Raw genomic sequence first — 12,839 nt, forward strand, 5'->3', positions numbered from 1 at the left:
TGGTGGTAGAAAACAGAATATCTTTTTTAAAAAGACACGTTTTATGTTGAATAAATCATTGTAGATACAGAAAAGTTGGGTAAGTAACATGTAGAGCTCTTGTACACCCTGCATTCAGTTTCGTCTGTCGACACCTTATATAACCCTAGTGCAATGATTGAAATCTGAAAATTAGCATTCGTATACTGCTAACTAACCTGCTAAAGGCCTTTTTTCGAATTCATCAGTTTTCCCACTAACGTCCTTTTCTGGTCCAGGATCCAGCCCAGAGTGCCACGTGGCATTTAGCTGTCCATTCCCCTTAGTCCCCAGTCTGTGAGAGTTCTCTGGTCTTTCCTTGAGTGTCATGACCTTGACACTTTTGAAGAGTACTGGTCAGTTATTCTGTGAATTAGGCCTCAGTGTGGGTTGGTTTGCTATTTTCTCCCGATTAAACTGAGGCTAGGCATTTTTGATAAGAATACCATAGAGATGATGCTGTGTCCTTCTCAGTGCATCGTATCAGGAGGGACACGATGCCTCTTATTACTGGGGATGGTAACCTTGATCGTTTGGCTAAGACGGTACCTGCCAGCTTCCTTCTGTGTGGAGAGACCATTATTCCCTTTGTAATTAACAAGTGTCTTCTGGGGGAACCTCTGGAGGTTATGTAAATATCTTGTTTCTCATCATCCTTACCCCAAATCCTCAGCATCCTTCAATGATTCTTGCCAGAAAAGATTATTATCATAGCGTTTGCTAATTGTGATTCTCCGTTCCCATCATTCCCTCTAGATTAATTGATTGGGATTCTTTTGTAAGGAAGAGTTGTCCCTTTCCCCCTATTTATGTCTTCATTCTATCATTTACTGATGCATTTTTTTATTGAGATATAATTGACGTATAACTTCATAATAGTTTCACGTGTACAATGATTTGACACATGTATATATTGCAAAATGATTCCTACAATAAGTTTAGTTAGCATTCATCACTACCCACAGTTACGAATTTTTTTTCCTTGTGATGAGAACTTTCAAGATCTGCCCTCTTAGCAACTTTCAAATATACAGTAGTATTGTTAACTGGACTCACCACGCTGTACATTACATCCCCATGATTTCTTTATTTTATAGCTTCTGGAAGTTTGTACCTTTTTACCACCTTCACCCAGTTTGACCATTCCCACCCCCTGCCTCTGGCAACTACCAGTTCGTTTTCTTTATCTTTGTAAAAAATGTTTTAGTTTCCATGTGTAAGTGGGATCCTATGGTATTTGTCTTTCTCTGTCTGACTTATTTCGCTTTGCGTAACGCCCTCCAGGGCTGTCCATGTTGTCACAAATGGAAGGATATCCATTTTTTTCACATGGATATTTTATGTATATAGATAAATTTTATATTTTATATACACTTACATAAATTTTATATAAGTATAAAATATTGTATATTACATATATATTTTGTATTGTGTGTATATATATATGCCCAATACATATATACATATCTACACAATACATATATACAATACACCATAGTTTGTATGTGTGTGTGTGTGTACATGTGTGTGTATACATATGTGTATATCACACTTTGTCTCTCCGTACACACACACACACACACACACACACCATCATTTTTATACATTCATACATCCATGGATATCTTGTTTCCATGTCTTGGCTATTATAAATAATGCTGTGAACACAGGGGTGCAGACATCTTTTTGAGTTCGTGTTTCCACTTCCTCCAGATAAATACCCAGCCGTGAAATTGCTGGATCAGCTAGCAGTTCTATTCGTAACTCTCTGAGGAGCCTCCATACTCTTTCCCACAGCGGCTGCACCCGTTTGCATTCCCGCCAACGGTGCACGAGGGTTCCTTTTCTCCACATCCTCACCAGCTCTTGTTACCTCTTGTTTTTTTTGATGGTGGTCATTCTAACAGGTGTCAGGTTCTGATATCTCAATGGTGGCTTTGATTTGCATCTCCTCCGTCATTCATTGACATCTGTACGGGCTCGCGGAGAGTGGTTTTATTCTGTGGTTTTCGTCCAGAACCGTCAATATTTATTTGTGGTTCCCCTGTCATCCTCAACTCCATCCTTTTATGTCTTGAGGTCAACTTGGTTTTGGTCACCTAATGTGAAAATGTTTGCACGTCGGGCTCTTCAGAATGCAGCTTGTGTTGTCTTTTTTCCTCGGGCGGGGACAAGCCCCGTTTTAGCAATCGAGACACAAGTGTTCACAGACAAGCAGGAAGTCCCCTTACAAGCTGTGGGGTGGGACAGGGAAATCTCACCGGGACCTCACTCGTGAGGCGTACGGGGTCTGGAGTAGGCTGTGACAAGCTGCTCTGTAAAAACCAGATAGCAAATATTTGAGGCCTTGAGGACCGTATATGTCTCTCGCATATTCTGCTTTGTTTCATTTTATCCTTTCCAAAGAGAAAGACCATTCTTAGCTCACAGGCTGGACTTGGCTTGGGGGCCACGGCTCGCCGACTCCTGGTCTAGAGCAGTGCTGCCCTGCGGTGATAGGAATGTTCTCTATCTGTGCAGCTCAAGAGGGGGCCACATGTGGCCAGTGGAGCCATTGAAACATGGCCAGTGTGACTGAAGAGTTAAATTTTTAAATTTTATTTAATCTTCATCAATTTACCTTTAAAGAGCCACATGTGGCCCGTGGCTACCACGTTGGATAGTTCTGGTCCAGAGGATGAGAAAAGACAGATTCATAAAAGACAAAACGCGAGGACCAGCTTCCTTCAGTGCTATGGATTCTCTACACCAAGGCCCTGGGGATGAGTCCTGATTGTCTGGAGACTGGGCTTATCCTAGGCCAGTTTCCATCCCTTCCATCTCAGGGAAGTAGGGCCAAAGAGATACAGTTTGGTTAAAAGTGGCCTCTGGAGAGCCTTGTGCCTCCTGGGGCTTGGGAAATTAAGCGCTCAGGGCCTAGGAGCTGCCCTCAACGAGCCAGTGCCGAGAACTTGCCGGTCCCTGACCTGCATGTCCCCTCCACCATCTGTGTTTCCTGTGGGGTTCCAGCAGGCATGTGCAAAATGACATAGGTTTGGGACTTGGAGGGGAGAGGGTCCAAAGTTGTCATCAAATGCAGATTGAAGCACATCTGAAACCCCTCGAGGACTGAGGCGTTGCCGTTGCTTAAAGCAAACATCCGTTTACATTAACAGTGTTATCCCTGTCTCCCTCCCCATCACGCACGTGTGTCCAGCTTTCTGCTGACTTCTTTGCATGTGTTATTTCAATTTAAGCCTCACCCCAACCCCACGAGGTTTCTGTAACTACCCCCTGCCTCCCCAAGTGCACGCACGAGGAGGCTGTGAATATAAGCACTGCCCCAGGGCCCCAGGGCCCCACGGCCAGTACTGCACAGAGCCAAGATTTGGGCCCAGGCAGCTTGTGCTATAGGCCGTGAGTGAACACCTGCCTCTGCTTTGCCCCTGGGACCCTCCCTCTCCCCACCCCAGCCCCTGCCTCGCCAGGCAGTGACATCCAGAGCCTGCAGTCCTAACCTCTGGGTCGTATTGGATTCGAGCCATTATAAATGGCCATGACTACTCAGAAACATTGCCACAGTCACAGCTAACCTTTGTCCGGCCTAGATTATGTCCCAGTCACTATGCACGGTGCCTTTTCACCCTGACCACCGTGGCCAGTCTAGAACTATCATTGTGTCACGAAAGAAGAAACAGGGGCAAGCAGGAAACGACTTGTCCAGGGTCATGTAGTTTAGAAGTGACATTTGGAATGGGTTTGAACCCAGGAAGTCTGGGTGGAAAAGCCAGGCTCCCAGCCCAGCGATTCAGAACCACCCAGAAACATACAGATGCCTGGACCCTGCACCCAGAGACGCCGATTTCATCGTTCTGGGTGCAGCCAGAACATGGGGGGTTTTATTGACAGTTCCTCTGGTGATTCTACTATGACAACCACTGTCTTGACCACTGTGCTCTTCGGTCTCAGACAGGGCAAGACTTTTCCCGCTTCAGGCTGACATCCCAACAGTGTCCTGTTGTGGGAAATCTAGGGCCGCCTTCACTTTTATTTATTTATTTATTTTTTTAATTTTTTTATGTTTTATTTATTTTTGTGAGAGAGACAGAGCGTGAGCAGGGGAGGGGCAGAGAGAGAGAGAGAGGGAGACACAGAATCCCAAGCAGGCTCCAGGCTCCGAGCCGTCAGCCCAGAGCCCGACGCGGGGCTCAAACTCGTGAACCACGAGATCATGACCTGGGCCAAAATCAGACGCCCAACCGCCTGAGCCACCCAGGCACCCCTCCTTCACTCTGCTTCTGAGGAGCGGGGCCTCAGAAAACCCCAGAACCTTTGGGGAGCTTGCGGATGGAAGTTTTAGGCCTCCTGACTTTATGAGTGTGGTTTTGGACCAGGAGGCAGCAAAGGAGCCGGGACAGAGGGTGCTGCCGATACGTTTAATTGCTTCCAAGCCCTCCCCTTCATCATCTTGTGCTAGAGGAAAAAACCATGACTTTTCTTTCTGCTCTGGGCAACCCTTGTCCTTGTAAGTTAAAACGGAAAACAATAGCGTTGGTCGTCTCTAGTCTAGTCATTATTTGGTTCCTCTTCTGAAGTCCTAACGGCCGGCAGGTCTGCCCCGGCAGGAGAGAGAGAGGCCAGTTGGGTTTTGAGACCCGGGTCACTTCAGTTACAGCCCTAAACTCCCTCCCGGCTCAGATGTGAGCAGAATGTGGTGCATAAAGACACCGGTCTTCCGTGCGGGACCTGGGGACTTGGGGCACGCGGCGGGGAGCGGCATCCGGGGCGTATTTCAGCAGCCCCGTGCTCCGCAGGGCTCGCCGCCTCCCCCACCCCCCACAAGCCTCACAGCACCATGAGCTGGGCACCCCGGATCTCTTTCCACCCAAGACCCGTTTAGTTTTCGGAGGCGGCGGGGTTGGAAATGACTCCTCTCTCGCAGATAAGAAGGTGGCGGGTCGGGTTTTCGGCAAGTGGCAGGGCTGGGATCCGAAGCCAGGTCGTCTGGATCAGGGCTCTCACCCCACACCCAGGCTTCTCTGGTCTTCCTCCTCCCGCCCGACAGAGTCTTGGGGCCTGTGCCGGGGACCCGAGTGCAGGCGTCTCTGCAGGTAGACGGCAGCCCATTTCGCGCACGTCTTTCTCACCCTGAGCTTGCTGTCGTGTGCTTTGCAGTCCGTAAGTCATGAACTGCAAGTGGATTTTTGTTTTTAATTTTTTTTTAATGTTTATTTATTTTGGGGACAGAGAGAGACAGAGCATGAATGGGGGAGGGGCAGAGAGAGAGGGAGACACAGAATCGGAAGCAGGCTCCAGGCTCTGAGCCATCAGCCCGGAGCCCGACGCGGGGCTCGAACTCACGGACCGCGAGATCGTGACCTGGCTGAAGTCGGACGCTCAACCGACTGAGCCACCCAGGCGCCCCAACAAGTGGATTTTTCTTAACGGCGCATGGCCCTGGTATCTAGATGTTTCTGCTTTAAGAGAGTCACCCCCATCTCAGTCTGGGGAGCCAGCAAGTGGGACCCCCGGTGCCAGCCCTGAGGAAGGCTAGGTCGTTTCTTCTCTTCCCTCAGAGCCCGCTGGCCAGTGTCGTTGCCATCTTGTACTCATTTAGGCTGATGGATTGGAAAAACCATCCAAGGGAACAAAACCACTATTCTCCCCAGGCTCTGGGCCTGAAGCCAGACAACCCGCAGCTAAAAGAAACCCTGACGCTCTCTGGAACTTTCCAAAGGGCACCCTTGGTGAACATGCTCCGGAGACAGAAAACTTCTACCCCCTGCCTGTTCCTGGTGGGACAGAGAAGCTTCCTCCTCCCCGGCACCAACCTTCTGTGCTCAAATGTCAAGTAAGAAACTGAGCCCGTTTGGCCCGCGGACTTTGGAAAGCCTGGACCAGATACTTCACGATGATTCATTTTCATTAAACTGCTGGAAGAGTCCAACAAACCCAAGTTACTTGTACTAAACCCCTGAGGCTTGGGGCCTGCTGGGGAGAGACTGGGGTCACATTTCTTTTCCTGGGAATCAGCTCAGGAGTCTGGCCTTTACACTGGCGAACTCTCTAGACAAAGCCTGAGAGCCTGACCATGGATTTCACACGCGCGTGGGGGCATTTCAGCCATCTGGTTGGACACGCACTTACGTCATTTTAGCAACTTTCAGGACAAGTACAGCTGGTCCGGTGCCTTTTTCTCATGCTTTTAATAGTCAAATTGGCCAAAGGGTTATTGACACCATTCAATATTTGGCCCATGAAACAATGAGGAAGGAGAATTAAGAGTCAGGTGGGTTCAGGACCTGATTCTAGTTCTCTGTCAATTTTTGGATGCACCCACCTGCTTTCTTTCCTTTCCCTTCCCTTGAGCTGTTTCTCCTCTCCCCACCCCTACCTCCCCTCCTCCTTCCCTCCCTCTCCCTCCCCTCCCCCTCTCTCCTCCTCCCTGTCTCTCTCTCAGGACATAAGAGAGGAAACTAAGTCAGGACATGATTTTGAGTTGAGACCAGCAAGGGGAGAAGTTTGCCAGGCAGACAAATTGGGCCGGGAAGTGTGTTCTAGGTGGAAAGGAACAGGAAGTCCTAAGGGCCAGAGCAACCAGAGCCTCATATGCTTGAGAAGTGACGGTGGCTCGCTGGGGCCAGAAGCCCAAGGCAGGGTATGCTGAGACAGGGGATACGCTGGGCAGGGGACAGTTATGAAAAGTCTCAGGTTCTGAAACGTTTATGTTTTTATCCTTTAGACCAGGATTTCCTAACCTCCCCACTTTTAGCATTATGGGCTGGGCAATTCTACATTGGGGCAGGGCTGTCCTGTGCATTTGGGATGTTCGGTGACATCTCTGGCCTCTGCCCATGAGATACGGGCAGCGTCTCCTCCACTCCAGATATGAGAGCCCAGACATTGCCAAACAGCCCTGGGGAGGCAGTGGGAGCCACTGTTCCAGGTGATAAGGAGCCCTGGAAGACTTAGGGGCAGGAGACTGACAGAAGGGCAGATCAGACAGATGGATTTAAGGGGCCGTGGCATGGGGAGATGGGGAGACTTCTATAGCAGCAAGGGAGAGAATGTGGGTCTGGCCTGGGACAGGGCAGCAAGGGTGGGGGGTGGTAGCAGACCAGGAGGCGGGATTAGGACGGGCCAGACACTGAAACCGATTGCATGGTGGGGGGGGGGGTGTGCTGATGCTAGGCGAGTCCTTTAAAGCCATGACGTCTGGCCTGGGGGCCGCAGGGATAGGGGCCATCTGGGGAGGGGACATATGGGCCTTTGTGGACCACACAGCTCTGCCCATTCGTTCACACTTGCTCACTTGCAGATAGATGCATGTGCCCGCCCACACCCCCTCTGTCCATCTCTCCTTCTGCCACACCTGTGCACCTCCTCTCAGCTCACCTGTCCTCCCGCACTCTGCAGAGAAGGCACCGGCCACCCCTCAGTGAACCCGCCAGCTGACTTCCTCGGACTAACCTAACTCCCCGGTCATTTTGGGGGCACTCCTTAGCTCCTTTGGGGGCACTCCTGCTCCTGGAAGGCTGGGACCGGATCATGATCATTAGAGTTATCATTTGTTGAACATTTCCTGAGTTCTAGGCATTGTCTACATTCTGGAATTTAATCCGCACAAGAGCATGTTGCTGAAAAGGAACAAGGCTCAACAGGGGGAAGGTTGGCACCAGGTTTTGTCGCCCGCTACCCCGCAGGAGCTCCACGTGGCTTGTCTGCAGCCGTGTCACGGGCCCCCAACCCTCTCCGGCTCACAGAAGATGTGCAGAATGAGTTTGCGGAATCAGTGAGAGGGTTCGGGCCACCCCATCACTGGTGGCAGGGCCAGGGTGGGATCCCAGGTCTGTCTGATCCCAGTTCTGTTCCAGGTTCTTCTATTTGCTTTCACGTTCTTGCAAATAATAGACATCGGTCTTGAAATGGATGAGTAAATGATCAAATGAGTGAATGAAACATGCCTCCACAAATTTAAATGGCGGTGGCCTCCACAAATTTAAACTCCTGCCCAAGGATAAGCTAACCAAGTTTCCAGACTCAGGGTACGGGTTTCCCCACCAGGGTAGCATCTTCCGGTGCCTCTGCTCCCAGTGAGAGTGGCCATCTATCTGCCTCTGATTCTGTGGGCTCCTCTGAGACCCAGGCGTCCAAACTATTCCAAGCCTGCATTTTTTAAGCTGCTCTGGAGCCTTTTCTTCCCCTTAGGCACAGAAAGCCAATTTTATTTTGCCAGGAAAGTAAAGACAGTTTCTGGAAGACTCACGTTTCCTCTAAGGAAAACCTGTAACTCAGGTTTGCTGAGGGGGCCTGTTGTTCAAGGGGTCTCACCTTTGGCTGCCCAGTAGAATCACCTGGAGAATTTAAAAGATGCTGGTGCCCAGCATCTAATTCAGTTGGTTGAGAGGGGGGCCCAGACGTCAGTAATTGTCACAAAGCTTCTCTGTGTGATTTTTTTAAGGGTTTATTTATTTATTTTCAGAGAGAGAGAGAGAGCAAGAGAAAGAGAGGGAGTTCACGAGTGGGTGAGGGGCAGAGAGAGGAGAGACAGAATTCCAAGTGGAACTGGAACTCACAAACTGAGAACACGACCTGAGCCGAAATCAAGGGTCTGGACGCTTAACCGACCGAGCCCCCCAGGGGCCCCTCTGCGTGATTCTCATGAGCAGGTTGAGAACCCTGTTTTGTTGATGGGCCTGCAGGTTACATTCTCTGTACCTCGTATTTCTCTTCTGGAGGGAGGGAGTGAGGAGAAAAAGGAGGGAACGGAAGAGGGGTGGGGAGGGGTGGGAGAGAGACAGAGATACAGACAGGCAGAGAGATGGTCGACTACCGCCGGTTTATCCACTGTGGGCGTGTGAACTTTTGCCTTTAGTGTGACCTTCTTTTGCGTGAAGGCACTACTGTGGGGAAGGACGGATGGTGAAGCTGCCTCTGGCCTGTATCGCTGGTGTGCGCGTATCAATCAGCCACTTTCTGAAAGGACCGCTGGCCGAGAGCAAAAGGCCCTGCAGGACGAGACAAAGGGAAGTTAGGTTCCCGCGTGGAAAGTGGCTGGTTGCCCTGGAGGGTGTCAAAGGGTGAGGACTCCCCCAGGTCGGAGGAGGAGCTGCTGAGAGGTGGAGTGAGGGCGCGGGGGAGGCTGACCCTCTGTCCTTCCTGGGTCCTCTTGCTTTAGAAGGTGGATTATTGAATTTAGCCAGTGAGGTGGTGAGCACGTGTCCCTGATCCAACAGTCTGCTCTGAGCTAACCAGGCCTGAGTGCCAGGCCCAGGCTTAGCACTGCAGACCCGGGACCCAGGATGGCTCGTCCACCCTCTCACCCTGGGAGAACCTTGCATGCGGTCAGCCCTAACGCCTCAGGGGCAGACATGGCCTGGGGAATGAGCCAGGAGCCGCAGGAACTGGGAGGGTTGAAAGGCCCGTGCCGGGGGTGATCACGGAGCCCTCCCAGAAGAGGTGACATTGGAGCTGGGCCTTGAAGGGTGTTGACAGTTTGCAGCCTCTGAGTGTGGAGTGCTGTGGAGGGCAGGCAGGGACCAGTTCTGGGTGCCCTCGAAGCTCCCTCCGCTCCCGATACTTGTCACACTTTATTGGGACTGTGCATTCAATGCTGCCTCGGTTGCTACACTATAAGCCCCCCACACAAGGCACCACGTGCAAGGAGTCCGCACTGTGCTGCTGAGGCCCGGGATGAGGCTGTTTACAGCAGGCACTCACTAAGGAATGAATGATCGGGGTGCAGACGGCTCTGCCTTACCAAGCTGTTCCCTCTTCCTCAGAAACAATTCTGCTTTCTTTGTCTTCCCCGGTCTGCGGTTTCATCGGTTGGTCTTCCTTGACGTTTGGTTAGACCCTAATGACGTTGATTAGCCATGAGCAGCCGGTCATTTTGCGTGCGATTCTGTTTACTGTTTCTTCACCGTAGATTGTGTGAGAGACCCCGCTCTTCTCAAACCTCATCTGTGTTTTATTTGTTTTCCTTACTCTAACCCCGCTATTCTCAAACCTCATTTGTATTTTATTTGTTTTCCTTACTCTAAAATAGGATATGCCGTATTGTAGGGGAGTGCATGTCAGTAAGGGACGGTTCCAGAATGTCACAAACTGAACACAGCCATGTTCCCAAGCACCCAGAAACATAACTGACCGGCGTCCCAGAAACTCCTACTGTGTCCCCTCCCGTTCAGTACCCGCATCCCCACCCTGGCTGCACCCTTCCTGACTTCTAACACCTTAGGTTACTTTGGCCCGTTATAGTTTGTGTGAGCGGAATCAGACAGAAAGTCCTGACTTCCTCAGGTTCGGTGTTCACTTCCTTCTCATAGGATTGTACGTGAGGGGTCCATCCACAGACAGCCGGTGGTTTTGTAATATTCCATTTTATGAACATATCATGATCGATCCATGCTACTATTGATGGATATATGAGTATTCTCCAATTTGAGATTATTGTGATTAATGCTGCTGGGAACATTCTAGAACATGTGTTTTGGTGAACATACGTACACATGTCTACTGAGTAAATACCCAGGAGTGGACTTGCTAGGGCTCGGGATATGCACGCCTTTAGCTTTTAGATGAGAAACGTTTATTGTCATCTCAGTTTCTGGACCAAGGGATTCGTAAGCTCAGCAACAATTCTTTGTTGTCGGAGGCCGTCCTGCCCGTGAAAGGACGTGAAGGCTGTCCCGTGCGTTGTAGGATGTCCCTGGCCACTATCCTCCAGATGCCAGTAACACAGCCTCCGGACTTTTCCTGTTATTTCCATCTTCTCTCCAGGACCAGGCATGCAGGTGGCACTCAAGAGATTTTTGTCACACTGAAAATTTTTGTTATTGCTTAAAAAAGACAGCCTGGAGTGGGAAGACCTCCCCGATGGTTTCCTGGCCCAGGGCAGGATGGCGTCGAGCAGGCCCAAACGATGCAGGGCAGGGGCCGGGGGTGGGGCGGCCCACGGCCGGCTTCCGTCAACGTGCGCTTTCGGGGGGCCGGCCTGTGGTCAAGGCCTCGGTCACCCTGTGTGACGACACCGTCTTCCCTGGCCCCCTCTCCTCCTCCGGGCAGGCGTGGCGTCCTGCACCTTCACGAGAGCGGCGGGATCCACGACATCGGCCTGCCCCAGTGGCAGCTCTTGCTGTGTCTGATGGTCGTCGTTGTCATCCTGTTTTTTAGCCTCTGGAAAGGAGTGAAGACATCAGGAAAGGTAATACCTTTCTTTCTCTTTCAGTTCGGAGGTTGGCTGGAAAACAACAATTATTTTCTAGCTATAATTAGCTGGTTGGGGAAAAGAAAAGGCGGACATAGAAGGACAGAGCCTGGGTCTGCCCCCACCCCAGCTCTGCCGCTGGCTAACCGGGAGACCCCAGACAAGTCCCTCCCCTTCCCCAAGCCCAAGGCTCCCCAGCAGTAGGGTGGGGGGTGCATCAGGGCTCCCACATTCAAGCCAAAGCTCCCCGATAGCAGAGACCAGGGAATGGGACACCACAAGGGGCTCGGAAAAGGCCTAAAGCAACCCATTGACGTGTGATTGATAAATCATGAATTCTGGCCCCAAACTTGATGCAAACTTGCATCCTTCTCTGGAACATAGCCATTTCCTTCACTGTAAAAATCGGTGTGTGTAGTCTGGCACAGTGCTGAGTGCCCACAGGGGTCTAGGTTTCCTGGGGAGAGGGGCACAGGGTAAAATGACGTAGGAGGGCCACGGGAGTTGGCCTTTTGTCCTGGGTGACCCTTCCTCCTGTCCCCTGTATGTCCCTCGGGGTGGAGTGTATCTGCTTCGTGATCCATGTTGACTCTGAGCCCGGGCAGCATCATGAGAACAACAACCCCGTTTGGGCCCCGTGGGGTCCACGTGGAACTTCACTGTACCAAAGAGGCTGTAGTTGAAAAACCCTCTTTCCCACGTTTTGATTGGCAGTTGCTGTGTAACAACACACCCCAAGATGCCGTGACGTACAGTAACCATTTTGTTATGTCTCATGACCCCGTGGGTTGACTGAGATCAGTTCGGTGGGTCTGCTGCCCCACGTGATACTGCCTGGCTGCGTATCTGGGGGTCCGGCCGAGCTGGAGCGTCCAAGATGGTGCGTGCTCATGGACGGCAGCTGGTACTGGCTGGGAGCCCAGCTGGAGCCGTCAACCAGAGCATCTTGGGCTGTTTCCACGTAGCCTCTCCAAGCGGTCTGGGCTCCTCACAGCATGGCACCGAGTTCCAAGAGCAAGTTCCAAGCAGACAAGCCCCAATGTGCAAGTAGCTCTTCCGGCCTCTGCTTGCATCATGCTTGCCGTTGGCCCGGTAGCCAAGATAAGTGTTGTGGGAAAGCCCAGCGTCGGTAACGGAGGGGACTGACACCGGTGTGGGTTCACTGGGGGTCACGAGGCAGCAATCTACCATAATCAGGCAGGTGGGGATTTGTGAGAAGCTTCGTTAGGCGAGTGATGTGGAAAGTGGCGTGCATCAGGGTATTCCTGAGTCCTTGGTATCCTAGAGTCCTTGGTATCCCTGGTATTCCTAGAGTCCTTGGTAATGCCATTGAGAGCAGAGGTAATGGCAGGGGTCCAGCAGCCAGTGGGGATGAAATCTGTCAAGAAAGGCTTGATGTGGAGCTTTCTGTCAGCATGTTGGAGACCCAGTGTCTGCCCCAAGGAGGAACCCAAATAAAATGCGGACCGGAGCTGGGAGCAATTCCGAGGTAGGGCAAAACCAGGCTAGGACCACTACCATCCTGACACCCGGCACATAGTAGGTCTTCAATAAATACTAATTGAAGGATTCATGAGCAAAGGAGGGTAAGTAGGCAGAAAGAAAGAAGGATGGGTGGATAAATAAGTTGGGG

General features: G+C 51.2%; 1 protein-coding gene across 1 annotated transcript in view; it reads left to right on the forward strand.

The window, feature by feature from the left end:
- Nucleotides 1-12,839, forward strand: part of SLC6A2 (solute carrier family 6 member 2) — a 45,180-nt gene that overhangs the window by 15,457 nt on the left and 16,884 nt on the right. Inside the window, exon 4 of the mRNA XM_047079211.1 lies at nucleotides 11,065-11,203. Coding sequence (XP_046935167.1) covers nucleotides 11,065-11,203 — 139 coding nt within the window. The remainder of the gene's footprint in view (nucleotides 1-11,064; nucleotides 11,204-12,839) is intronic.

This window comes from Lynx rufus, unplaced genomic scaffold, assembly GCF_022079265.1.
Source record: "Lynx rufus isolate CCGP_SWC_20201006 ecotype Redwood Valley unplaced genomic scaffold, mLynRuf1.p SCAF_16, whole genome shotgun sequence".
Taxonomy (NCBI): Eukaryota; Metazoa; Chordata; class Mammalia; order Carnivora; family Felidae; genus Lynx; species Lynx rufus.